This window comes from Arachis ipaensis, chromosome B8 (genome assembly GCF_059453495.1).
Source record: "Arachis ipaensis isolate K30076 ecotype BB chromosome B8, ASM5945349v1, whole genome shotgun sequence".
Lineage (NCBI taxonomy): Eukaryota > Viridiplantae > Streptophyta > Magnoliopsida > Fabales > Fabaceae > Arachis > Arachis ipaensis.
The window spans coordinates 30,324,911-30,351,917 of record NC_142443.1 but is presented as its reverse complement, the minus strand read 5'-3'; the positions used below and the strand labels follow the sequence as shown (position 1 = coordinate 30,351,917).

Genomic DNA, 27,007 nt, shown 5'->3' with positions numbered 1-27,007 from the left:
GAAGATTTTCGCAAACACCTCACCACCAGACCGGTATGGACCATGCATGAGATCCAGAACCGCCAAAGACTACATCAACGACGAAGAAGTCAGCCAGGTCGTCGCGGCCAACAAGCGGCAGCACGGCAACACCCAACGCGGCAATTTGGCTTCTCTCCATAACCCAACACCCAAAGAGAATCAACGGGACCACCCCAGGCCAACCAGCCGACCACCGAGAATAGGCAAATTCTCTAATTACACGCCCCTGACAACACCAATTACCGAGATATACCACCAAATAGCAAATCGAGGCATCATTCCGAAAGCCCGACAACTCAAAGAAAGGACAGGAGGCAACAAAACCCTCTACTGCGAATACCACCAAGGTTACGGTCACAAAACACAAGATTATTTCGACCTTAAAGACACCCTTGAACAAGCCATACGAGACGGCAAACTCCCAGAATTTGCCAAAATCATCAGAGAACTGAGACGCACGGAGAGAGACAGGTCGTCGGAAAGAGAAGGACGCAACCCGAGAACCCAAAAGCAACCCCCCAGGGAAAGCCCAGAGGAAGATCCGACCATCATAGTAAACGTCATCACAGGCAAGGACGTATCGAGCAAGTCAAAACTAACAATGAAGAAAGACCTCAAGGTAATGGCTGTAAGGAACCAAGCCCCAATCTCCGCGGCCGACAATACGATAACGTTCTTACCAGAGGACTGCCAACACGGCACCTCAGCCGAGGATGCCCCTTTCGTCATCTCAGCTAGAATCGGAACAGGACTAGTACGAAGGATACTGGTAGACACCGGGGCAGACTCAAACATCCTTTTTCGAGGAGCCTTCGATAAACTCGGACTCCACAACGACAACCTCCAAACACACCGCCACGGCGTCACGGGACTCGGAGACAACTTTCTCAAACCAGATGGCTCAATCACACTTCCCATCACCATAGGAACGAGCAGCCAGAAGAAGACAATCCTATCTGAATTCGTAGTCCTAAAAGACTCCGCAGCCTATAACGTGATCCTCGGAAGGAAAACAATCAATGACTTCTCCGCAGTCATCTTTACCAAATACCTCCTTATGAAATTCAGAACCGACGAAGGCTCCGTCGGTACCATCCACGGGGACCGAGAAGTCGCAGCCGAATGCGACAACACCAGCCTAGCCCTAAGGAAGAAATCCCGAGATGTGGCCGAAGTATTCCTAGCCGATCTGGATGCCCGACAAAACGGCCAACTCAGGCCAGAGCCAGAAGGAGATATGGAAAAACTACAAATAGGGCCAACCAAAGATGAATACACCTTTATTAACAGGAACCTCCCATATGACCTCAAAGAGGAACTCTCTCAACTCCTGAAACAAAATAAAGACCTGTTTGCATTCACACCAGCCGACATGCCGGGAATAAACCCCGACCTAATGTCCCACCGTCTAGCCGTGGACCCCAAAGCTAAACCAGTAGCACAAAGGAGAAGAAAAATGTCATCAGACCGAGCCACCGAAGTCAAAAAACAAGTTAAAGCCCTACTCGAGGCCAACTTCATCCGGGAACTCCCCTACACGACCTGGCTAGCCAACATCGTACTAGTGAAAAAATCTAACGGGAAATGGCGAATGTGCATCGACTACACGGACCTCAACAAAGCTTGTCCGAAGGACGCCTTTCCCCTACCAAACATCGACGGATTAGTAGACGCTGCATCCGGTCACCGATACCTCAGCTTCATGGACGCATATTCCGGATACAACCAGATTCCGATGCACCGTCCAGACGAAGAGAAAACAACGTTCATCACCCTGGACGGGACGTACTGCTACACAGTAATGCCCTTCGGCTTGAAAAATGCTGGAGCAACCTATCAAAGACTTGTTAACAAGATATTTCGAGACCTGTCCGGTAACAAATTAGAAGTCTACATAGACGACATGCTCGCCAAGACCGAATCCGGCGAACAACTAACCGACGACCTCAAAGTCATAATGAACACCCTACGAAAGCACCAAATGCGACTCAACCCGGCAAAATGTGCCTTCGGAATGGAGGCAGGGAAGTTCCTCGGCTTCATGATTACGCAACGCGGAGTTGAAGCAAACCCAGAGAAATGTCGCACCGTCCTCGAGATGACAAGCCCCAAAAACCTTAAAGACATCCAAAAGCTTACCGGCCGACTGACGGCATTATCGCGCTTTCTCGGGGCATCGGCTCAAAAAGCGACCCCTTTCTTCAAACTAATGAAAAAAGGAGCCCCTTTCAAATGGGAGACGGAATGTGAAGAAGCATTCCAACACTTCAAGAGGGTCCTAGCGGAACCACCAATCCTCGCCAAACCCCAAATAGGGGAAACACTTTACTTATACCTCTCCATAACGGAAGAGGCACTCGCAGCAGCACTCGTCCGTGAAAACGAGAAAAAGGAACAAAAACCCGTATACTTCATAAGCAAAGTCCTACAAGATGCGGAAGCTCGCTACTCACGCTTAGAAAAGCTAGTTTTCACACTCCTTACAGCCTCCCGACGCCTACGACAATACTTCCAAGCTCATCCCATGACGGTTCGAACCGACCAGGCGGTCAAGCAGGTGTTGCAGAAACCCGATCTAGCGGGAAGAATGCTAGCGTGGTCCATCGAACTATCTCAATTCCAGATCAAATTCGAACCCCGAAATGCGATCAAAGCACAAGCTATGGCCGACTTCATCGCCGAGATGACTCCGGGAAAGCTCACCCCCGAATCATGGAAACTACATGTCGACGGCTCATCAAACTCCACCTACGGAGGCGCCGGAGTCATACTCGAAAACCAAGACGGGATCACGATCGAACAGTCGATACGATATGAATTTCCAGTATCAAACAACCAAGCAGAATACGAGGCCCTCTTGGCAGGCCTATCCTTAGCCCGGGAAGTCGGAGCAAAGGTCCTAGAAGTAAATACCGATTCACAGGTAGTCAGTTCCCAAATTAACGGAGACTACCAGACACGAGATCCCCTACTCCAACAATACCTCGCCAAGGTAAACAAACTAAAAGAAGGATTCGAACACGTCACCATACAGCACATCCCTAGAGAACGAAATGCCAGAGCAGACCTACTCTCCAAGCTAGCCAGTACCAAACCTGGACACGGTAACAAATCGCTAATCCAGGAAGTCGTTAAGACACCCTCCGTGTCAACAACAAACAACGCTCACCTGACAATCTCAAACCAGGGTTCTTGGACCTACCCTATCCTGCAATACCTCCTCGATGGAACACTGCCACCAGACCCCAAAGAGGAAAAACGAAAAAAAGGGGAAGCCACCAACTATACCATTGTCGCAGGACAGCTATACAAACGCGGATTCTCGCAACCCCTGCTCAAATACATCGAACCCGAGAACACGGAGTACATACTCCGTGAAATCCACGAAGGCTGCTGCGGTCACCACGTCGGAGGCAAAACATTAGCCCAAAAAGTCATCAGAGCAGGCTACTTCTGGCCCACGGTTATCCGGGATTCCATACAAATAGTTAAAAACTGCGACAAATGCCAAAGGCACGCCAATATCCACCAAGCCGCGCCGCACCAGCTCAGCACCATATCGGCAGAGCGGCCGTTCGGCACTTGGGGCATCGACCTCGTCGGACCCTTCCCTACGGCACCCGGCCAGCTTAGATACCTCATCGTCGCCATAGACTACTACACTAAATGGATCGAAGCCGAACCCCTGTCCTCCATAACGGCAACCCAATGCCGAAAGTTCCTCTGGCGACAGATCATCACCCGATTCGGGATCCCCGAGATCGTTATCTCGGACAACGGAACCCAATTTACCGACAAAAAATTCAGAGAATTTTTAGAGGGGCTACGTGTATCTCACCGTTTCAGCTCGGTAGAACACCCTCAGACAAACGGACAGGTGGAATCCGCAAACAAAATAATCGTCAAAGGACTTAAAAAGCGGCTCGACGAAGCCAAAGGACTATGGGCCGACGAACTCGGGTCGGTCCTATGGTTGTACCGAACCACACCTCAAACGACAACGGGAGAAACACCTTTCCGACTAACATACGGTGTTGAGGCGGTCATCCCGGTAGAGATCGGAGACCCAAGCCCCAGAAAAATGGTCGGAGGTAACGACGAGGAAGCAGAACGAGACCTCATTGACGAAACAAGAAGCATAACCCATCTCAGGGAGCTAGCCCTAAAGCAAAGAATCAACCTGAGATACAATCACGGAGTCATCCGGCGAGAATTCGCAGCCGACGATCTCGTCTTACGACGAAACGATATCGGTCCCCCGACCCCAGGAGAAGGGAAGCTCACCCCCAACTGGGAAGGACCATACAGAATCAAGGCTGTAATCGAAAAAGGAGCGTACAAACTCGAACGGCTCAACGGCGACGAAGTCCCGAGAACATGGAACGCCGCCAACTTGCGACGATACTACGCCTAAACCAACCTACAAAGGTCGCACCCTTGTCCTCATTTCTGTTTTTGTACTTCTCCTACCAGTTTACAAATTCTAAGGTTTTATTTCTCATCTAAGTTTTAAACTCGGCTACTCTTTCCCGCCACCAACGGAGGGTTTTAACGAGGCCCAACCATCAATAAAAATTCCATTAAAACAAGCTATTTCTATTTTCCTAAGTGTCCCAAATACGGAACAAAAACACGGCCGCAACTGGGGGACTGATCACCCCCCAGGCCCAAACACGCGGATATCCACAAAAGAACCCGACCAAACGACGGTCCGAGGAAACAAACGGAATACACACGGAATACACACGGAATAGCCTAAAACGGAATGTATGATAGGCCCGGACGGCCCAAAAACAACGTAACAACGAAATATACAAAACTCCCGAACGGCCAATAAGCACTATTAAAACGAAAATAAAGTGTTCCGAAATCAAAATACACGGCCCTTGGCCATCCGAAAATATCCAAAACACAGTTCAAAGAAAAATCCAAAGAGATAAAGGTAAAAGCTACTCGAGGTCAACGATCTGGCCATCACGAACAGTCTTGAAGGCCCCCATCACGGACATATCCACACCAGGAGCTAGCACTGAAGCTTGAGCCCTCATCGTTTCCTCGGTAGCCGCAATTGCATCCTTCGCATCAGCTAGCAACTCCGTCTTCTCCCTCTTCAAGGCAGCAACCTCAGCCTTTAGAGCCTCCGACTCGGCGAGAAGCATGGCAGCCTGAGAACCCACATCTGAAGCCCGCTGCCGCTCCTCTGCCAACTGAGAGAGAAGAGAAGTTTCAACCTCGGTAAGTCGGAGAATCTCTGCCCCGGCCTCCTCAGAAGACTTCACAGCCCTCTCCCTCGCAGCTTCGGCAGCCTCAAGTTCCCCCTTCAACTTGGCTACCTCAGCATGAGAATGACGAAGCTTCTTATCCAGCAAACCAACCTGAGCCATCACAGGCTCATCCTTCCGAACAACAACGGCAGACCGGAGGAGAGCACGATACACCGACTTGGCCTGGAACGAAACATCGCAGCCATAAAAAAACGGCTCCGTTCCAGGCATCAAGTGTTGATCAATAAACCCTGGGGCATCGAAGCGTCGATCCATCACGCTGGGCACAAGACCCTCATCCTCAAAAGTCTCACTGCTCGGGTCCTCAGGCCTCTTTCTCTTCCGAGAAGCCTCAGCAGCCGTCACCACGACGACTTCAGGAGAGTTCGCAGGGCCAGGAGAAACTTGAGCATCGGCCCGCGCACCCGAGGAAATCACCTCCTAAGAAACCGGCTGAGAATCCACGGTAGGATTAGAAACAGGAGTAGCCGGGGACGACGACCCCTCCTCCTGGGCCATCGCCGCCTTCAGACGCGCCAAGGATGTCAAGCCACCAGCCATTTCAACTGCAAGGAAACAAGAAACAAAAATCCCAAGTTACGAAAATGGGAAACAAAACATAAAAACCAAGAAAAGAACAGACACACACGACACACACCAACATACGACCAGCAAGCAACCGGATCACCCATCACGTCCCGAGGATTAAGAGGACGCTCCCCAAATAACTGCCACAGAACAAGAGCGATATCCCGCTCCTCCGAGGACAGGAACTCCTTCGAAACCCGAGTAAACACGGACGGACCAGCCTTAAAGTTCCAGTAAGTAAGGAACCGATGTTCACCCTCCAGCGTCAACCAAAAAGGGTGATGCCCCCTCGCGGGACGAACTTTAAAGTAACCACTTTTAAAACCATGGAAGGAGTCTTCATACAAACCAAAAACCCGACGGTGGGGCTGAGCTCGGAAAGATACATACCCCTTCTTATGCTTCCCCTCCTTAGTCGGAAGAGTACACAAGAAAAGGAAGAGAAAAACATTTACTGAGGCAGGTAGCTCTAAAAAATCACAAACAAGTTCAAAAGACCGTATCGCCGCCCAGCTGTTCAGATGTAGCTGGGACGGTGCCACGGAGCACCGATTCAACAACTGCTGAACAAACTGAGAAAAGGGAAGCCGAACACCAAGCCGGGTAAACATCGCCTCATACACCCACATCCAATCCGGCACTATCGGGGAGTCGAGATTGGTATAGCAAACCCTCTCGTCAACCCAGGGAGGGCAAGCTCGTAGTGGCGTTCGGCATCGCCACCCCCACAAACAGCCTCTTCATCACGGAGCCGTTGGAGGTCCGCCTCCGTCATCCCTGACGGCGTCCCCCAAACATCACTGGTGACCCAAGAAAAAAGGTCAGGGACACCCCCCGCCGGGGCCACCGGAGCCCTCACACCCTCCGTCCGTCGGCGAGCCATACCTAAAATATCGACGAGCACCACCGTCAGCCAAACCTCACGGCAGAAAACGACGGCGAGTAAAAAACCAAAAACAAACACCGCCACCGCACACCACCAATTATACGGTGGCACTCGCCCCAACCCTTTTCTAGAAACCCAACAGAACTATCTAACCACCATACAAACACCACAAAACTACTCTAAAACTACACTTAGCAAAAACAAAAACAAAATACTGCAGAAAACAAAGCAGAAGAAGCAAAAAGAAACAAGAGAAATGCTAACCTGATAAATCAGAGGAAGAAAATCCGAAGGAAAGATGCCGCAGAAGAAGACCAACCGAAACCACAGAAAGCAAAAATGGAGAATGGGAAATGCTCTGGTTGGAAAAAGAAGCAATAGAGAAGTAAAAGCAGAACGAGGGAACTGAAGGAGGAAAGCCAAAATGATTTTTGAAAAATGCAAAATGACAAAAATACCCTCAGAAAGCAAAGCAAACGCAAGGACAAAAAAGGAAAAGCACAGCTTGCAATAAATACCCCATCGAAAGAAGGTAACGCCTCAAAGAACGCAACAGACGCGACTGATACGGAAGAGTCACGTCAGACCTAAACGGTCAGACGAATCTTCCACGATACGAAAACCGAGGCACCGACCTCATCTCAAAGAAATCAAACGGGCACCCGAGAAAAAATCGAGCCCATAACAAACGTCTCCCAACGACAGACCGAACTCGCTCGCTCTCCCGCTGCGGGGGCAACTGTTACGGATCCAACCCACGGATCCCACATACCCGATTACCCGGGGACAACCCGTTTCGACCCGAAGGCCCAGAACCGGCCCTTCAAAGCTCCTAACCAACTTTCGAATTCAAATATCTCTCTTATCTTAATCAAACAAGATAAGATAAGATAACGACCATCACCTATAAAAGGAGGACCCAAGTCCCCTCAGGTATGATTCATTCCACACACCTCATACCTCTCAGATCCATTCTGACTTGAGCGTCGGAGTGTCTTTGCAGGTACCACCCCCCACCGCTCTAGTCAAGCAATCCGGTTCCAGCCTTGCCCGCAGGTTTCCGATCCACCCTTCAAACCGTACCGGAGACATCTCGTACACTAACTAAAAATAAAAATTCAAATTATTACCAATATAAATAAAAGAGAAAATAGGAAGAATTTACCATGGTGTGGTGTCTCCCACCTAGCACTTTTAGTTAAAGTCCTTAAGTTGGACATTTGGTGAGCTCTTTGTCATGGTGGCTTGTGCTTGAACTCATCTTGAAACTTCCACCAACGCTTGGACTTCCAATAAGCTTCAACATTTTCAAGTGAATTCACCAAGCCTTGATGAAGGTCTTCATAAGTTTTGAGCTCTCAAAGTTGATCCTCTTGTATCCCGGGATCCCAAATCTTGTTTCTACACCCGTCTTTAAGTTGATCATCATTGTTCCAACCGGGTGGTAAGCTATCTGAATTCTCAATGATGTACCAAACTCTTCTTTTAGATCCAACCAAATTATCACCAGTCCAGCCCTTGCATCTAGCTCTTTAAATCTCAACCTTGATGAGCCTTGATTTGCAACTCCAACCACTAAACATCCTTCTCTTACGCTTAATGCCATAAAGCCTCCTAAGTTGGCCATCCGTTTCAAGCATACCATACTCAAGTGGGACAATAAAGCTAATAGAGATAAGTTTTACCCACTCAAATGACGGAGTAGACGGTAGCCTAGGTAGAGAAGTCTCCAACGTTCTTGACAAAGCATATTCAACTCTCGTCCACCTTTGCCGAAAGACTTCCACCTTTTGAAAAGATTCTTCACTTTCAAGCTCTTCCTCACCAAATTTATCCAACTCTTCTCCGTCACTCACATCATAACTATAAGGTTGAGAGGAATCTACTTCAACGTCGCTTCCAATGTTATTGGGAGAAGGCTCTTCTAACTCAAGGGGTTCGCTTGTGGATGCAAATTCATTACTAGGATGGCTTGATTCATGATCATCATCACCAAGGGAGCTTGCCTCTTGATCTATCATGTCCAATTCTTCATAAGGAATATGCCTTGGAGGTTGTGCACTACCCTCCTCAACATCAATTTCAAGCTTCTTGGAGGAATACTCTACAACTCTAGATTCCCATGGAGGTTCAGCATCTCCTAACTCTTCAACCACTTCTTCCTCTGCAACAATTACAGCTTCCTCTAATTGTTCCAGTACAAATTAAGTCACATTCCTTACTTTCCACCGGCATTCCTAGTCTCTCCTTCATGCTATGTTCTTCATTAGATTTCCCACATGTAGCCATTGGAGTGCCTTGAGTATTGATGTGCAGTGAGGCTAAATTACTAGTGTCATCCTTTGCATCTCTCTTTGCCCTTGAAGAAGAACACCAAGAGTGTCATCCATTAAAGAGTGGAGTAGATATGAGGGTTCATTGCTTGGGAGGAAGGGTTCATGATAGGAGGGTGGTTCATCATGATATGGATGTGGCGGTTTAACACTCTCCATCTTTTTTACTTGTTGTACAACATACTGCAGTCCCTTGTTCTCAAGTTGAGATTTGTTAGCCATGAGAGTTTCGTGTACTTTTCAACTTTTCTCTCGCTCTATTTGGTGGATGGTTTCTTGAAGTCAATCCATTGCTTCCTTAAAATGATCCTGTGGCACTTGTTCCACTTGGCTAACATAATTGGATCATATTGTGGTTGAAAGCTCGCATACATTGGAGGTGGTGGTTCTTGGGGATAATTATATTGGAATTGGGGTGGTTTTGTGTATGGTTTATAGGGCTCATAGGGTGGTTGGTATGGTGGATATGGGTTAGGGTCATAAGGAAGTGTTTGATTGTAGGTGGCTTGTGAGTATGGTGGTTCAAAGCTATGTTGAGGAGGGGTTCATAGGCATATAGTGGGACTTGTTCGTAACTACAAGGGGGTCCACCATAGCTATTGGATTGATATGCATCCTAGAATGGCTCTTACTCATAGTATGTTGGTGGAGGTTGTTGCCAAAAAGGTTGATCATATGCTCGAGGCTCCTCCCACCCTTGATGGTTCCATCCTTGATGCATATCCTCATTGTAGCTTTCATTCCCTATAACTTAGTTGTAACCACTCTCATAGCCAAAGGGATGAGAATTCATAATAGCAAATAAAAATAAAAACTAATAAAAATAAGCAACAAAGTCCTAAACTAACAAAAACTAACAAACAAGTAAAAGGTAAATATATACAATAACAAATAATAAGGCACACGTTTGCAATTCCCCGGCAACAGCGCCAAAAACTTGATGGAGGAAAATGTCGGTAAAGATTTTTACAAAAATGATCACGTTGCAAGTATAGTTCTAAACCGATAAGTAAACCTCAATCAATGTTTAAATTGTTTGTCACTTAAGCAAACCCAATAAAATTAACCGAAGTATTTAAACCTCGAGTCGTCTCTCAAGGAATTGTAGGGAAGTGTACTTATAATTGGTTATGGAAAAGTATTTTTGGGGTCTTTGTGATAAAAGACAAGTAATGTAAATAACAAGGAAATAAAATAACAACTAAGAAAAGTCCTAGCAAGGATTGAGAATTGGAATTCCTATCCTCATTATCATCATCAATTGTGATGGTAATTGCCTTTTGCTTTCTCTTAGTTAACTTCTAACAATGAAAGAAAGTCAAGTGAGCAAAATCAACTTAAGTTCACAAGTCCTAATCGAAGACTAGATATAGTGAAGCCTAAGCCAACCAGCAAGTCTCAATCACCAATCAACAAAATAATTTTGATAACTCAGGAGTCTCTAATTGATCAATCCAAGTTAAGAACATAAAAATCTAATTTAAAATCCAACCAAGCATTTTATCAAATACTTGGAAGTAGGGGTGGCAAGCGAGGAAGCCCGCCCCGCCCCACCTAGTGACGCGGTCCCAGAATCCCAGCCTGCCCCGCCTAATGGTGGGCTGGCGGGTCCGCGGGCTAAGCCCGCCAAATATTCTCTTTTTTTTTTACTTTTAACTATTAAATAATATATATAAAAGCATAACAAAATTTCTTTTGTTTTTTACTTTTAACTATTACAATTTCTAAAAGTATAAACAAATTATAATTTTTATATTCACAAACATTAAAGTCTTTATAATTATAAATATTGTTCCCAAAGCAAAATAAACATAATTCAAAACATAATTATAAATATTGTCTCTAAAATAAAATAAACATAATCCAAAACACTCAATTTTCATCTTCATTCTCTTGTAAGTTGGGTTGGGGGAAGTTGGGTTTTGGCAAAAAAATTGTAAAAATACCTCTTGCCAAAAAAATACTAAGCTCGGCGGGGAAGTCAGCTCCGCCCCGCCAAAGCCCGCAGTTTAAGAGGTGCGGGTTAGGCGGGCTTTTGCTATTTGGCGGTTTCAATTTTCCAGCCCAACCTGCCTTTTTTGGCGGGTTACGCGGGCTGACCCGGCGGGTTTATGTCCGTTTGCCACCCCTACTTGGAAGGCATAAAATAAAAACTTAGAAAACTAACAAGACATAGCAAAATTTTAAACTAACCAAAGCAAAGAAATAACAATAACAAAGCAATTGAACAATAAGAAATGTGAAACATAAATTGCATTAATGAAAATTGAGAGTAACACATGAACTCATAAACTAAATTAGCAAAATAAAAGAATTAGTGAGAGAAGTAAATAACTAAAGTACTAGAACAAATAAAAGTAGAAGAAAACTAAGTTAAAATAAGATGAAAAGTTGAATTGGAGAAGAAATAAACCTAAAAATCCTAAACCTAGAGAGAGGAGAGGAGGAGAGAGCCTCTCCCTCTCTCTAGAATTCTACATCTAAACCTAAAATGTGTATGAAAGTGTGAATGATTGATTCCCCCTTCCAGCTCCACTCTGCAGCCTCTATTCTGTGTTTTCGGGCTTGAAACTGGGCCAAAAATAGCCCAGCAATCGTCCCCAGTGATTTCTGATATCTGCAGCACGTGATGCTTTGTCATGCGTACGCGTCGGCCATGCATATGCGTCGCTGAACTTTTCACTGGCCACGCGTAGGCGTCGGCCACGCGTGCGCGTCATCTGTCGAATGCACTAGTCACGCGCGCGCGTCGCCCATTCGTGCATGTCGCTACCAGATTCTGAAATACTTGATTTTTATGTTCCTTCCACTTTTGCATACTTCCTTTCTATCCTCTAAGTCATTCATGTCCTGTAAACCCTGAAAACACTTAACAAACATATCACGGCATCGAATGGTAATAAGAGAGGATTAAAAATTAGTAATTTAAGGTCAAAGAAACATGTTTTCAATCACAGAACAAAATTAGGAAGGAAAATGTAAAACATGCGAATTCTATGAATAAGTGTGAGAATAATGGATAAAATCCACTCAATTCAGCCTAAAATGTACCACGAAATAGTGTTGCATCATTGTTCCCTACAGTGTTAGTAAATCATAGTTAATAATTAGTTAAACAAATTTATTACATTTATTTTTTTAAGTTATTAAAAAAAGAACAATGAATAATATATTGAAAGAAGTATAATTTTAATGATATTAAAATACAATTAGATATAAAGTATTATAAAATAATATAAAAAGTATAAAAATCAAAAACAATTAAAGTATTTTTTTCGTAAATTCAATTTAAAAATACAATAAATATGTTTGTTTTGTATATTTTCATCTAATATAATCATTTCTAAGCAAAGAGACTCCTTTTCATTTGTGGGTGTTAATGTTTTTCAAAGACGAACCACGCGAACTTTGATAAACCAATTGTCTGTGTGTTTGGTGATATTGTCCAAAAAATGATGTTCCATTGAGTAAGTTTGAGATGTTGTATAGTTCAGAAATAATTTTTTTGTGCTAAATTTGATGTTATTTGAAGGAATAGTGATAAGAAACTTATATAAGTAGTTCAAATAGTATGGAATTTGAATATTTGTAACGTAAAATTTATTATAATTAATAATATTATCATGACATTTGTAATATGGATGTTTATTATATTTAATAAGTTATTTATAGAAATTAATAAATTAATTATTGGGGTTATAAATTTATTGTATTGTTTATAATTGTAAGATATAATAAATATAAGGATATGAATTTAGTGTCTTTGTAGATTACAAATTTGGTTAGACATTATTAATTTCTAATTATTGTCATTGGTAATTTGCTGATTTAGAAATAATAGTTGATTCGGCAAAATTTGAGTAGTTGATTTTAAAATTTTGCCAAATAAGTGATGTTGCTGACATAACATTAATAGAAGAAGAGATATATCTTAAAAATAACGTGGGTAAACTTATTCATTTATTTTTATATATTAAGAATAGATGTGACCAAGACTTTTATTGCAATATATTTTTTCTCATTGGTCAAGGTATAAATTAAGTTGGTAAAAATTCAGTAGGATTTTTCCCATGGCTTTTAACCAAGAAGATACAAGTTCCAAACCTATAGAATAGGACTGGAAAAAAAAAAAGGAAGAAAAAACTGAAATAAATATGAACTTCTCTAACTTAACGGTTCACCATGCATAATTGCATATGCAGTTATGCATGGTAACCAGGAACGTATTATACTTTAGAAACGTCAATACTCAACACTCGGTAGGATACTGCGACGGAGACTGGTGACCAACAAATGGTCAAATATAATGCATCAACTTTCCTAAAGACCTTTTACATTAGGCACAAGAAAAATAAAAGTCACATAACATTGAATTCAAACGTGGTATTACAAGGAAATTCTTCTTTGTGTTCTCTAATATTTGAGTTAAATTTTAATTTTAAATGATTAAAATATTTATAGTAAATATTTTATTTTATTTTATTTTAGTCTATTTTTTTTAAATATTATTTTTTTTTCTTATTATTCTAACACTTTTATTCTCAAATTACTACGATGACCATCATGTGACTACTATAATTTTTGTTGTTATTTAAAAAAATCATAACACAAGAAAATATATTTTTTTTAAAAAATAAAGAATTAAAATATAACAAAATACGACAGTTGAGATAAAAGTAGAATATTTCAAAATATTAAAAGACGAAATTAGAAATTAGCCCAAACTCTAAGAATTAAATCAGCACTTTAATTTTTTTTTTTCTTTTACAAGGTTCAAATGAGAAAAGTCTTCATATATACTTGGTATGCAAGGAAACGTTGAATTTTCATTCTTTGTAGAAGTTATCTCAACAAAAACTCAAAAGTGAAAATAATACACAAATCATCATCCCTATCACTATTTGTTAGTCCTAAACTCCTAAGCTATTATAATAAGCATATTAAGATTCCTTAGAAAAAATGTCCAATAATTACCACAAAGGAAAAATGATATCAACAGTGGCATCCATTGCAGCCACGGCTATGCTAATTAGAAGCATTGCCCATGATTTCATTCCTCATGAAATCCTAGACTTTTTCTCCTCACAAATTCATGGTATTAGACTTCACTTCTCTTCCCAATTCACCATTGTCATTGAAGAATTTCATGGGGTCACAAGGAACCAAGCGTATGAAGCTGCAGAGGCCTATTTGGGCAGCAAAGGCACTCTCTCAGCTCTAAAAGTTAAAGCAGGCAAATCCAAAGACCATAAGAAACTCTTATTTTTCGTAGATAAAAACCAAGAAGTCTGCGATGAATTCGAAGGGATCAAGGTTAGATGGAGAGTTTGTTGTGAATTTGTTGAATCTTCTGGCAATGGATATGGAAATCGGAGCTATATAAATGCGTCTTTGAGATCTGAAGTAAGATCCTATGAGTTAAGCTTTCACAAGAAACACAAAGAAAAGATCTTGAATTCTTACTTGCCTTATGTGTTGGACAGAGGAAAAGCCATCAAAGAAGGTAACTTGGCTGTCAAGCTACACACAGGTGAGCATAGAAATTGGAATGGCGACGCTTTTAAATTTGGCCATCCAATGACTTTCAAGACTCTCACGATTGAAGCCGAGCTCAAGAAGGAGATAATGGAGGATTTGGACAAGTTCTTGAATGGGAAAGAGTTCTAATAAGAGAACAGGGAAAGCTTGGAAAAGGGGTTACCTTCTGTATGGTCTTCCTGGGACCGGCAAGTCAAGCCTTATCGCGGCCATGGCGAATTATCTCAACTATGATATCTATGATTTAGATCTCACTGGTATATATAACAATATGAACTTGAAGGATTTGGTTCTTGGCATGTCTAACCGTTCCATACTTGTCATAGAGGATATTGATTGTACTATAGAGTTGGAAAACAGAGAGGGAGATAAAGAAGCACACAGAAAGCAAGAGCCTAAGGTTTGAGATTTTGTTTTCATTGCATCATTCAACTTCTAAAGTTAAGTCCATCAAAACCTTCAGTTCATGATAACTGAAAGAAGTTGATAACTTTAATCTTTTCTATTGATTTTTGAACAGGTGACACTTTCAGGACTATTCAATGCAATAGATGGTCTATGGTCAAGCTGTGGCGAGGAACGAATTATTGTGTTCACGACGAATCACAAAGAGAGGCTTGATCCTGCTCTTCTAAGGCCTGGAAGAATGGACATGCACATTCACTTGTCCTATTGCACCTTTTCTGCTTTTCAATAATTGGTATTCAACTACTTTGGAATCTCAGATCACAATCTCTTTCAAGAGATTGAAAGGCTCTTGGGAGAAGTGCAGGTTACTCCAGCAGAGATTGCAGGAGAGCTAACAAAGACAAGAAGTTCCAGTGACTCCCTTCAAGACCTTGTTAAGTTCCTTCATAGCAAGAAAATTTTGCAATAGCCAAACTTGATCATGATTGTGTAGATGAAAAATACTTATTGTTGGATCTATTTAGAAACAAGGTCAAAATGATTGACATAGTAAAAACCAACCTTGTATCTAACAAGCACCCAAATTTGATTTCTGTTATCGATATGGGCTCGCCACTTTGTCAAATGATATAAGTACATGACTTGAAAAAATGATTTAATCTCATCTTAGGTGATTTAGACGATGTGAGGAAAAGACTAGTAGAGCATTCAATTAAGATAGTAGATCAAATGTAAACACAGATCAGTGGTTAGAGGTCGAGGAATTCCTAAAAGGACTCTGTTAGGAGCTGGTCAAGTGAGGTCGTTATTCAAGATATGATCCATGTTAGGACGCAATGGTATTGTTTGATCTATATAACCGACTTCACCTACTAGGATAATGCTTTATTGTTGAATCTAAGACTTGATATCAATTGTCAATTCTACATAAACTTTTTACAAGAATAAACAACTTTTTAGTCCTTTAAATATCAATTTCTGATTAACTTCTCCAGCTTTTTTTATGAGGATTCATATGATAACTAGAGGCAATAACAACTCAGTTCCTGTAACCGAGAACCAATAACTGCAAAGAGAAGCAAATCCTGTGAATGAATTCCGTTAACTTACCATTATGGAAAAAGAAATAGAAGCTTTAAAAAATTATTGAGGCTTATCTGATACAAAGATCTTCCAAATATGAAATAATAAATCCATAAAAGTAAAGAGAAATTCTCCATTAAAATGATAGTTGTGCATATTTCTAAAGTACGTATTAAATGTGCTTCAAGAACATACGGAAATTTCTTGTGGTTCTTGCACCATATCCTTGCTGTGCAAGAATCTCACAAGTTCTTGTAAGGGTTCTTTGGAATTGATGTTCTTTGTTAGCTCTCCTGAGATTTCTGCAGGGGTAACCTGGACTTTTCCTAGCAGCCCTTGAATCTCTTCAAAAAGTTTGTGTTGTGAGATGCCAAGGTAGTTGAATGCCAATTGCTGAAAGGCAGAAAAGGTACAGTATGACAAGTGAATGTGCATGTCCATTCTTCCAGCTCTTATAAGAGCAGGATCAAGCTTCTCTTTGTGATTTGTTGTCAATACTATGATTCTTTCCTCACCGCAGCATGACCATAGACCATCTATTGCATTCAACAGCCCTGAAAGTGTCACCTGTTCGAAAAGAGAAGGAAAAGAGTCGACCTTGAACTTTAAAATTGATCGTTTGTTAATGAGTCAAGTCGTGGCCAACCCTAGTCAAGTTCGTCTCAGCTTGCCTCGCTTCCATCACTAATTAAGACATATCTAAATTCAATTCATGTATGATCTATGTAATTAACTCCTAAATCATGTCGATTTTAATGAATCATAAAATGCAACAAATCAATGAGACAAACCTTGCTATCTTCACTTTTATCTGCTTCCTTATTATTATTATTATTATCTTCTTTTTCTTCTTCTCTGTTGGGAAGCTTTATAGTGCAATCAATATCCTCCATTACAAGTATGGAACGGTTGGACATGCCAAGGATCAGATTCTTCAAGTCCTTATTAGTACTAACAGCAGTGAGATCTAAGTCATAGATGTCATAATTAAGATAATTCGCCATGGCGGCAATGAGACTCGATTTGCCAGTCCCCGGAGGACCATACAGCAGGTAGCCTCTTTTCCAAGCTTTCCCAATCCTCTTATAAAACTCTTTCCCATTCACAAACTTTTCCAAATCATCAACTATCTCCTTCTTGAGTTCATCATCAATTGCAAGTGTCTTGAAACTCATGGGGTGACAAAACTTGACTTCTCCAACCCAATAATGATCATAGTCAATTGTGTGAAGCTTCAAAGCCATGTTCCCTTCTCTAATAGCCTTTGCTCTTTCCAACACAAAGGGCAAATATGAATTGAAGATCTTGTCTCTGTGTTTCATGTGAAAGGTGAGTTCATAGGATCTTACCTCTGATTTCAAAGAAGCATTGATATCATCAGGGTGTTCTTTGTTACCTGCTGAAGCAACATATTCACAGCATAGCTTCCACCTCACCATAACTCCTTCATAATCATCACAAACTTCTTGGTTCTTGTCCATAACAAATGCAAGATTCTTGTCCTCCATTGATTTGCTTGCTTTAACTCTAACCGCAGAGAGTGTGCCTTTGCTTCCTAAATAGACCTCTGCAGCCTCATAAACTTGGTTCTTTGAAACTCCTTTGAACTCTTCGATCACAATGGTGAGTTGGGAGGAGAAGAAACGCTTCATGTCATGAAACTTTAAGTTGAAAAAGTTTATGATCTCATGAGGAACGTAATCGTAGACAATTGTTCGAATTAGCATAGCCGAGGCTGCAATGGAAGCCACTGTGGATATAACTGCAGTGCCATTGTTGTTGTTTCCATGATCTTGGAAACAGTTGTCCATGATTTTGATGAGAAGAAGCAAGATATGGGAGGAGAAGATAGAGAAGAGGGTCTTGTTGACCAAAACAAGTTTAGGCTTTATTATTGTGAAAACTCATATCTAAGTGCAGAGGTGGTGATGGTGATAGAGTAGAGTTGAGAGAGAGAAAGGCTAGAGCATGCAAAGATCAGAAAATGAGAGAATGGAATTAATAATGAATCACATCTGATTCAGTTACACAAGGTATTCAGAACAAAAAACAGTAACTAACTTCTAATTATGGCTAACAAACTCTGGTTAGCTTCTAACTCAAGTTAAGTTAATTAACACTTAAATATCTAGCTGCAACAAACTAATAGCTTGTTTGGGTGGGCTTTTAAAAAAATATCTTTTTTTGAATTATCTTTTTTTAAAAGATCTTTTTTCAAAACATAAAATTACTTTTTATTTTCTATAAGATCTTTTAAAAAAAATAATTTAAAAAAAGATCTTTTTTTAGAAGTTCACTCAAACAAGTCCATTTGGATATAATAATATAAAAGTACTTTTTTATTTATTTATTACATGAAAAACATCTTTTTTTAATAAAAAAATATCTTTTAAAAAAAATGTAAATTTGAGATTCTCAGAAAATATATTTTTTTAATTTTTTATTTTTACTATTAAAAATTTACCAAAAACATTATAAATAAAAAAAATCTTTTTTATTAATAAAAATTTTTTTTTATCAAAATAATAATAGCCAAACAAGCACTAAGTGAACCAGCAGCTAGTTGCAGCATAACTAACTCCGCACACACAGTAGTTAGTTATGCATGCATCAAATCAACTCCTCTATCACTACTGGCTGAGTTCTATTGTCCACAATTATTACAAGTTTAAATTCGATGGAAGACTATTTATTTTTAATATATAAAAGTAAATGAACAAGTTTATCACGTTACTTTTAAAATATTTTTCCCCTTTTATTAATGTCATGTAAGCAACATTGCTTAGTTGGTAAAATTTTAAAATAAACCACTCAATTTTACCAAATCAATTATTATTTTCAAATAAAAAAATTACCAATGACAATAATTAGAAATTAATAGTGTCTAACCAAATTTGTAATCTACAAAGACACTGAATTCATATTCTTATATTTATTATATCTTACCGTTATAAATAATACAGTAAATTTATAACCTCAATAATTAATTTATTAATTTCTATAAATAACTCATTAAATATAATAAACATCCATATTACAAATGTCATAATAATATTATTAATTATAATAAATTTTACGTTACAAATATTCAAATTTCATACTATTTGAACTACTTCTATAAGTTTTTTATCACTATTCCTTCAAATAACATCAAATTTAGCACAAAAAAATTATTTTCGAACTACACAACATCTCAAACTTACTCAGTGGAGCATCATTCTTTGGACAATATCACCAAACAAACAGACAATTGGTTTATCAAAGTTCGCGTGGTTCGTCTATGGAAAACAATAACACCCACAAATGAAGAGGAGTCTCTTTGCTTAGAAATGATTATATTAGATGAAAATGTACAAAACAAACATATTTATTGTATTTTTAAATTGAATTTACAAAAAATACTTTAATTATTTTTGCTTTTAATACTTTTTATATTATTTTATAATACTTTATATCTAATTGTATTTTAATATCATTAAAATTATACTTCTTTCAATATGTTATTCATTGTTCTTTTTTTAATAACTTAAAAAAATAAATGTAATCACTTTTTTTAACTAATTATTAACTATGATTTACTAACACTGCAGAGAACATCTCTTCATGTAGTTGTGAAGAAAAATATGATGAATAAATTCAAACATTTGTTACAAGAAGGAAAAGTCTATACTATAAAAATTTTGAAAATAGAAGATGCAAACACTACAACAAACAAGGCTTTTCGCAACGGTCAAAAACCGTTACCGTAGATTGAAAAACCGTCTCCAAAATTTTAGGCAACGCTTTGGCAACGGTTTTTGACCTGTGGTATATGCGGCCGTTACCAATACTCAAACGCAACGGTTTTTTACCTAAGGCAACGGTAACAGAAAAACCGTTGCCACAGTTAGTGGCATAGACAACGGTTTTGACGAAAAATTTTAAACAACGGTTTTGATCCGTTACTCAATAAGCAACAGTTTCGAACCGTTCCTATTAACATGACAACGGTTTAAAATCGTAACTGGATAGGCAACAGAAATCAGAAAAGAAGACCACTTACCACAGATGACAACCCACAAACGGCCAATGCAGCGAAGCAGCAGCAGCAGCAAAGCAACAACAGCGAAGCACAATCACAATCATCCAAGACAGTGACGCAGAAGCAGCGAGGTAGAAACAGAACAGGGGAGAAGCAAAGACGCCGTAGAGAAGCAGTGAAGCCTCGGAGAGGGGAGAAGCAACGACGCCGCGGAAAGACTCAGCGACGCCGGGAAGAAGGAGGCAGCGACGATGATGGTGCGACGATGGTGAGTGGCGATTTGGGGCTTCCTGGTGACTTGCGATGATGGTGCGATTTACGGTTTCATGGAGAGCTGCGGTGCGATGACTTCTCTGATTCTGAGGCGTGGGTTAGGGTTCGGTACGGTGGAGGGAGGAAGAGTAGCATTCTCTTTGGTTTCGAAGAGAAGGAGGGAGCTTTCTTAGTAAATTTTGCTGTTATGTATTCCTTTATTAATTAGGAAAAAATTACTAATCAATAATAGATATATAATATTTATTTTAAAATTATTTTAATTTTATTTCTTTATATTAATATTTATTATAAATTTATTTTAGCTATATGTGTTAAAAATATAATATTTTTTATATATTTATAATAATATATAATGTTAATAATAAATTTATTTCAATTTTATTTTTTTAAAATAATATTTATAGAAAAAATAGTTTCAATTTATATAATTATCTGAAATTATTTTTATTAGTATTGTTTAATTTGTATAATTATTTAAATAATATTAGAAAATGGTTGTTTCATAAATAATTGTTGTAATAATTGTAAAACCATTCTTTAAAATAGTTAAAGAGAACGATTTTATTTTATTACTATAGCATAATGAAAAAATGAATTTCAACAGTAACACTGTAAAAATTGTTGTCTAAGACCATCTAATGGAACGGTTTTAAAGTGTAGCATTTCGGCAACGGTTTTAATGCGTTTTCTTTGTGCAATTCTTTAAACAACAATAAAAAATCGTTGCTTAAAGCCAAATCATGGTAACGGTTATAAAACCGTTCTTTAAAGTAGTCAAACAGAACGGTTTTAATTTATTGCTAGAAATTGATGAAAAATTGAATTCAACAGTAACACTTTAAAAAACCGTTGTCTAAACCTATCTAAGAGAACGGTTTTAAGGCATTGTAAACTTTGGCGTTGCTAAAGGCCATATTTGTTGTAGTGAAGTGATTTGTATAGACCAATTAAAGGTACAATGAAAACAAATTTTTTACTCACAACTGTTGTGAAAGAAATTAAAGATCCAGTTTTGAACATTTTCCAACACTATTTTGAATTTCTATCACTTGAGACATTATCTATCAGAGTGGGTCAAAAATAATATTAACAAGTAATTTTATTTTATACTATTTCAATTATTCTTATTAAAAGTAACTTATTAAAAAAAAATTTACACATTTTTGTTCTTTTTATTGTAAATGTCATTGAAAAACTGCATACACTAAGAGAAGAAGAACAAATAGATGTTAAAAAAAATCCACAAAAATACAAAGAATGGAATTGATACTTAAAAGAGTAAAAAAGTATACAAGCAATTCATTTTTCATTTATATATAGTTATTAACAAAATACTAATAATTTTAGGAATATCGTGTTAAAAGTCACGTTGTAGAGAAATCTCTCACGTCAGATAAACAAAAAAATTACAACACAAATAAAGGGCCAAAAAATTGTTGCACTCATATCAATATTGGTTAGTGAATACAAAGGTACGATCTTTTTCAAAAAATTTTAAATCTATTGTTTTTCTTAGTTTAAAGAATTATATTTTATATAATACATTCAAGACATCATTTTTATTTCTAATTTAAATTATTCATTGATTATAAGAACCAATTTCACCAACACTAATATTATCAAACGAAAATTACATATTCATCAAGAGATTAAGGAGAAAGAAAATCATACAAATTCACGACACATCTTCGAAAGAAGAACATACATATAAAGATGGAACAAACAACACAATAGAAAGTGCATACAACTCAACAATTCATAAAGAACATACCTTCACAAGAACCTACGACAGAAAGAAAAAAGCAACAACTCTAACAACAACCAATAAAAAGAAAGGAAGATGAGCGCCACATAAGAAGATTAAGCCCATTAACTAAAACAAATGTGAAAATCAAACTACCAAATAAAAATGTCACTTTGTACAATTCTAATATCCAAATCTTTTGTAGTACAAATTATTTTAAATAAAACATCTTTTAAATTTAACTTTAATTTATATATATTTAATTTAATTTTACAAAACATAGCAATTTTTAATATTTATTATATACTATCATTAATTTGTCGTTCTGCGCATCGCGCGAGTCTCATTCTAGTGTATTTAAAAAGTAGGTAATTTTGATGATATGATATTATTAGATTATATGTATGTGTAATACTAGTTTATATCGACAATATTAAATTCTATTATTATACTCAAAATATATCAATATTTTTTTAATTTAAAATTTTCAAATTTTCTAATTTTAGTTATTTGTTATTATACGGTTATATTATACCACAAAAAGGAATTCAAACACATATATAGAAACATATCTAGCAACTTGGAAAATGGAGAGTTCATTTGTAGTATCTAGCAATATATCTATTATGTGGCAGCAAATCAGCAAAGTATAATTTGCCTCTTAAATTATAGTGCATAAGCATACAACTAATCGTCCAAATAAGGTGGGAAATTGCTTCTTGAATTTATTTTTCTTGTCATGTGCCGGCCATAAATGTGAATGAAATGGCAGCATCACTGCTTCACAAAAAAAAAATTTAAAATTTACTTAAGTGAGTTTTTAAGAAAAAAAATATTTTTTTAAAATTTTTAAAAAAATAAAAATAATTTTATATTTAAATATTTATATAATTTTTTTTATTTATCAATTATGTTTAGATATAATAATATAAAAATATTTTTTATAAAATAAAAAATATTTTTTTATAAAAAAAACTTTTTTAAAAAAATATAAATTATAATTTAAAAAAATATATTTTTATTTTTTAGTACTTTTATTTTTATTATTAAAAATTTGTCAAATATACTAAAAATTAAAAAAAAATCTTTTTTTAATAACTTAATGACACACTCAAACAAATTCTTAGTCTATGGATACCAAATGAAGGTAAAATATTCTTCTTTAGAGTACAGCAACATATTCTTTAGAGTAAATATATCATTAAATATAAACCCTTTTTTATTTAAAATTCAAAATGCTATGATTTGAGTTTGTCAGTTTATTTGATTTTGAAAAAAAAAAACTTAAAGAAATGAATAATTAAACAAAAATTCTTTCTTAACAAAAGGGGTGAAATTAATTTTATTTAAAAACATTTGAGGTAATTGAAACGATAATTTTTTAGGACTAAATTCGCATAATTCAGTAACATCAAGAGTAAAAAATTCATGTAAAAATGAACCTACCAATATCTATTAATTATTTATAAATTTGTATTCTTTTAATTTAATTATCTTCTACTATTGTTGAAATGAGTTTTTAATTATTTGAATAAATATTTAAAAATATTTCTTCCTAAAATAATAAAAAAGCGACTGATCATGTTGAGTACTAGTGTAAATAATATGAATAAATTTGGCACAAAAATAACTTATAAGAGATATTATTTAATATGGTGAGATATTAACTATATCAAACAAAACTTTCCTAAACATTAAGCTTGTTACAATAATATCGCGAAAAAATAAAGGAGGCCACTCAGATAAACACGCCTAAAACGTCTTTTTTTAAAGATGTCTTTATGTTGTGTTTTAATTGGTTTTGGTATAATTTATTCGGTATTCCTCATCACATATTATTAAATTCCTCAAAAGATTTTCTTTCCAAAAACAATAAAAAATATTTAATTTGGACTAAAACAAAAAGGTAATAGATTAACTATTAGATTTTTTTTTAAAAGATTATTTACATAAAAAAATATATCACATTCATCAAAATATATATATATATATATATATATATATATATATATATATATATATATAACAATTAATTAATTATTTTATACATATAAGCTCTTAAAAAATTTTATAAATAAAAAAATAATTAATTTTTATTCGTATAATATATAAAATAATTACTATATTATTATTATATTATAGATTAAAATTTACTAATTTAAATTTTGTTTTTATTTTTAATATAAGCATTAAAAATAAATAATTTTTTTATAACAAGATATATTGTAATAAAATATATATAATATTAATTAGTTTTTAAAAAATTCTGAAAAGATAGTTTTTTCTAATAAATTGTTATTAAAAAATTAACATTATAAAAACTAATTTCAACCAATATGATATAATATGATATAATAGGTTATTAAATATATTTAATACAAAATACATTGAATATAAATTTTTATTGAGTTTAAATTTTAAATAATTTTTAATTAAATTTCGAATATTTTTATTTTAAAGAGTTAGAATATTTTAACATCATTTTTTTCGTATCTTTTTAATTGAGTCTTTGATTTTTTAAATTATAAACCTTATTTATAATTAAGAGTAATGTTTTAACACCACCAATTAGTCACACATATAAAAATACAAGAACAATTCTATTGTCATAATTATAATCTAACTTTATAAGCAATACAATACAATGAAACTATATATAAGTAATATAACTAAATTTTATCTACATCTATAGTCACATTTTATAAATAATATAATTAAATTATATTTATGTTTATAATTAAAATATGAATAAAAATACAAAAAAGTATCAGGATGGTTAATTTTTTTCATTCATAATTTTTTATTATTTTTGTTGTGAAAATTTTAATTATTTTAATAATTAATTATTTTTTAAAAAAAGATAATTGAATAACACAAAAAAGTCTTATTAAGAGTAATTTATTTATATATGATTAAAAAATAATTGAATAATTATATACAGTAAAAAATTAATATTATTAAAAAATAAAAATAAAATTTATTTTAAAATTAAAAATAAAGTTTATTTAAAAATAAAATTAAAAATCATGGTTTTTTTTCTTTTTTCCAAAATTTATCTACGAGTAATTCTATAAATATTTTATGATGAATAAAAATATTAAACTCATACTAAAATTTATTCTAATAAAATTTATTTTTATTCTACTAAACGTTAAATAAATTATTGAAAAGAATTTTGTTTCCTCCATTAGAGAAGAATGATAAACTTCCATACTTCTATTATGTTATGGCAATAATTTGGCCTGTTATTTTTTAATGTACATAATAATAATAATAATAATAATAATAATAATAATAATAATAATAATAATAATAATAATAATAATAATAAAAAAACAAGTATATCACAGTAAAAAAGAAAGCACGTCACCAAATAATTTATCATCCGAATTATATACGAATCAAATTGATAATATGAGAGCTAACACTACAAAAATCGACAACAAAGTTAGAGACTTACAAAACCTTTCTTAAGATCATAGAAAAAAAAAGTTTATATTTGTGTGATATACAAAGCAATTATTATTATTATTATTATTATTATTATTATTATTATTATTATTATTATTATTATTATTATATGAGCAAAAAAAATCCAACTGTATGTTTTAAAGTAAAATTTTTTTTAATATTTGATTAAATGTTCTTGTATTTAGTACTTTTTTTTGCACTTCCTCTTAGTTAAAAATATAATCATTATAATTTTTTAGTTATTATTGCTAGGGGTGTTTACAGATGGGATATGGCTGAAATTTCGATCCAATCCGCACTAAACTCATTAGATCAAATTCGATATTCGCACTTTTTATGTTTGGATCAGATATCAAATATATCCATAAAATAAAAATATAAAAAAAATTATTTTTATAAAAAAAAGTCAATAATTTTTTTTGTTTACTTTTTTAAACATATTTACTTCTATCTGATTAGAGTGTGGATCCGATTCGATCCAATCCGATCATCTTACAGATCAGATCATATTCTCAAATTACAGATCAGATACGGATAAATACTGTGGATTTATATGGATATGATCTAATCTATGAACACCCCTAACTATTACTATAGGTTCATTGTTGCAAAAGAATGTTTCTTTTATTATAAACTATTATTAGATTTTAATTACCATTAAAACAACTAAATGGTCAACTTAATTACCATTATTATATCCATAGTTGTAAAAATCGAACTGGATCGGTTGGTTCGACCAAAAAACTAGTGAACCGGACTAGAACTGGATTATAGTCCAGTTCGGTTTACTCTTTAGACCGTTTAAGGAATAAAATCGGTGTGAACTGGTAAGAACCGGTGCAAACTGGTCTGCTTGAAAAAAATTTTAAAATGTCTCCACAAGGTCTCGAACCAAAAACCTTGGAGCAAAAGTAACCTCTACTTGCCACTTAACCATTACACTTCTAAGTACTATATTTGACAAATACTAATTATATAGTATACATAAATATCTAATTTAATTTAATTTTTGTTTTTTCTATTTTTAAAATTAATTATATTTTAATTATATACCATTATTAATATAAATATAAATTTCACTAAAAATTTATTAATTTACTTGATCTATTTTATTGCTAGTATTGTGATTAAGGTTATTTGTTTTGATGTTAGTGTTAAAATCTACTGATATTATAGTTAGATGATAGGCTTTGTGAATTAATTATTTTTTTATTGTGTCAAAATAAGATACTATTGTAGTATTAAAATTTTATGATTTTTTTTATATTAGTTATTTTTAGAAGTTGAGACTTGATTCTTCATAAAATGTTAGTGAAGATATGCATTTCAAATTTTAATTTTAAATTTTTAACTATTTTATATTTTATATTTACG

The 27,007-nt window shown here is 35.7% G+C and overlaps 2 protein-coding genes and 1 pseudogene across 3 annotated transcripts; 2 read left to right on the top strand and 1 right to left on the bottom strand.

The window, feature by feature from the left end:
* The first annotated feature begins 1,822 nt into the window (after positions 1–1,822).
* On the top strand, positions 1,823–3,674 carry LOC148547578 (uncharacterized). Its single transcript, XM_088495501.1, has 3 exons — positions 1,823–2,374; positions 2,645–3,434; positions 3,535–3,674. The coding sequence occupies exons 1-3, from the start codon at positions 1,823–1,825 to the stop codon at positions 3,672–3,674; spliced, it is 1,482 nt and encodes a 493-aa protein (XP_088351627.1).
* A 10,349-nt stretch (positions 3,675–14,023) lies between these two features.
* Positions 14,024–15,862, top strand: LOC107610826 (AAA-ATPase At3g50940-like; annotated as a pseudogene). Its single transcript, XR_015896811.1, has 2 exons — positions 14,024–15,030; positions 15,151–15,862. The product of XR_015896811.1 is annotated as an AAA-ATPase At3g50940-like (transcript).
* Positions 15,863–16,297: 435 nt separating this feature from the next.
* Positions 16,298–17,932, bottom strand: LOC107610825 (AAA-ATPase At3g50940-like). Its single transcript, XM_021109203.2, has 2 exons — positions 16,913–17,932; positions 16,298–16,688 (listed from the first exon to the last, which is right to left on the bottom strand). Exons 1-2 carry the CDS (start codon positions 17,930–17,932, stop codon positions 16,305–16,307), a joined length of 1,404 nt encoding a protein of 467 aa, XP_020964862.2. The 3' UTR covers positions 16,298–16,304.
* Between the last annotated feature and the right edge of the window lie 9,075 nt (positions 17,933–27,007).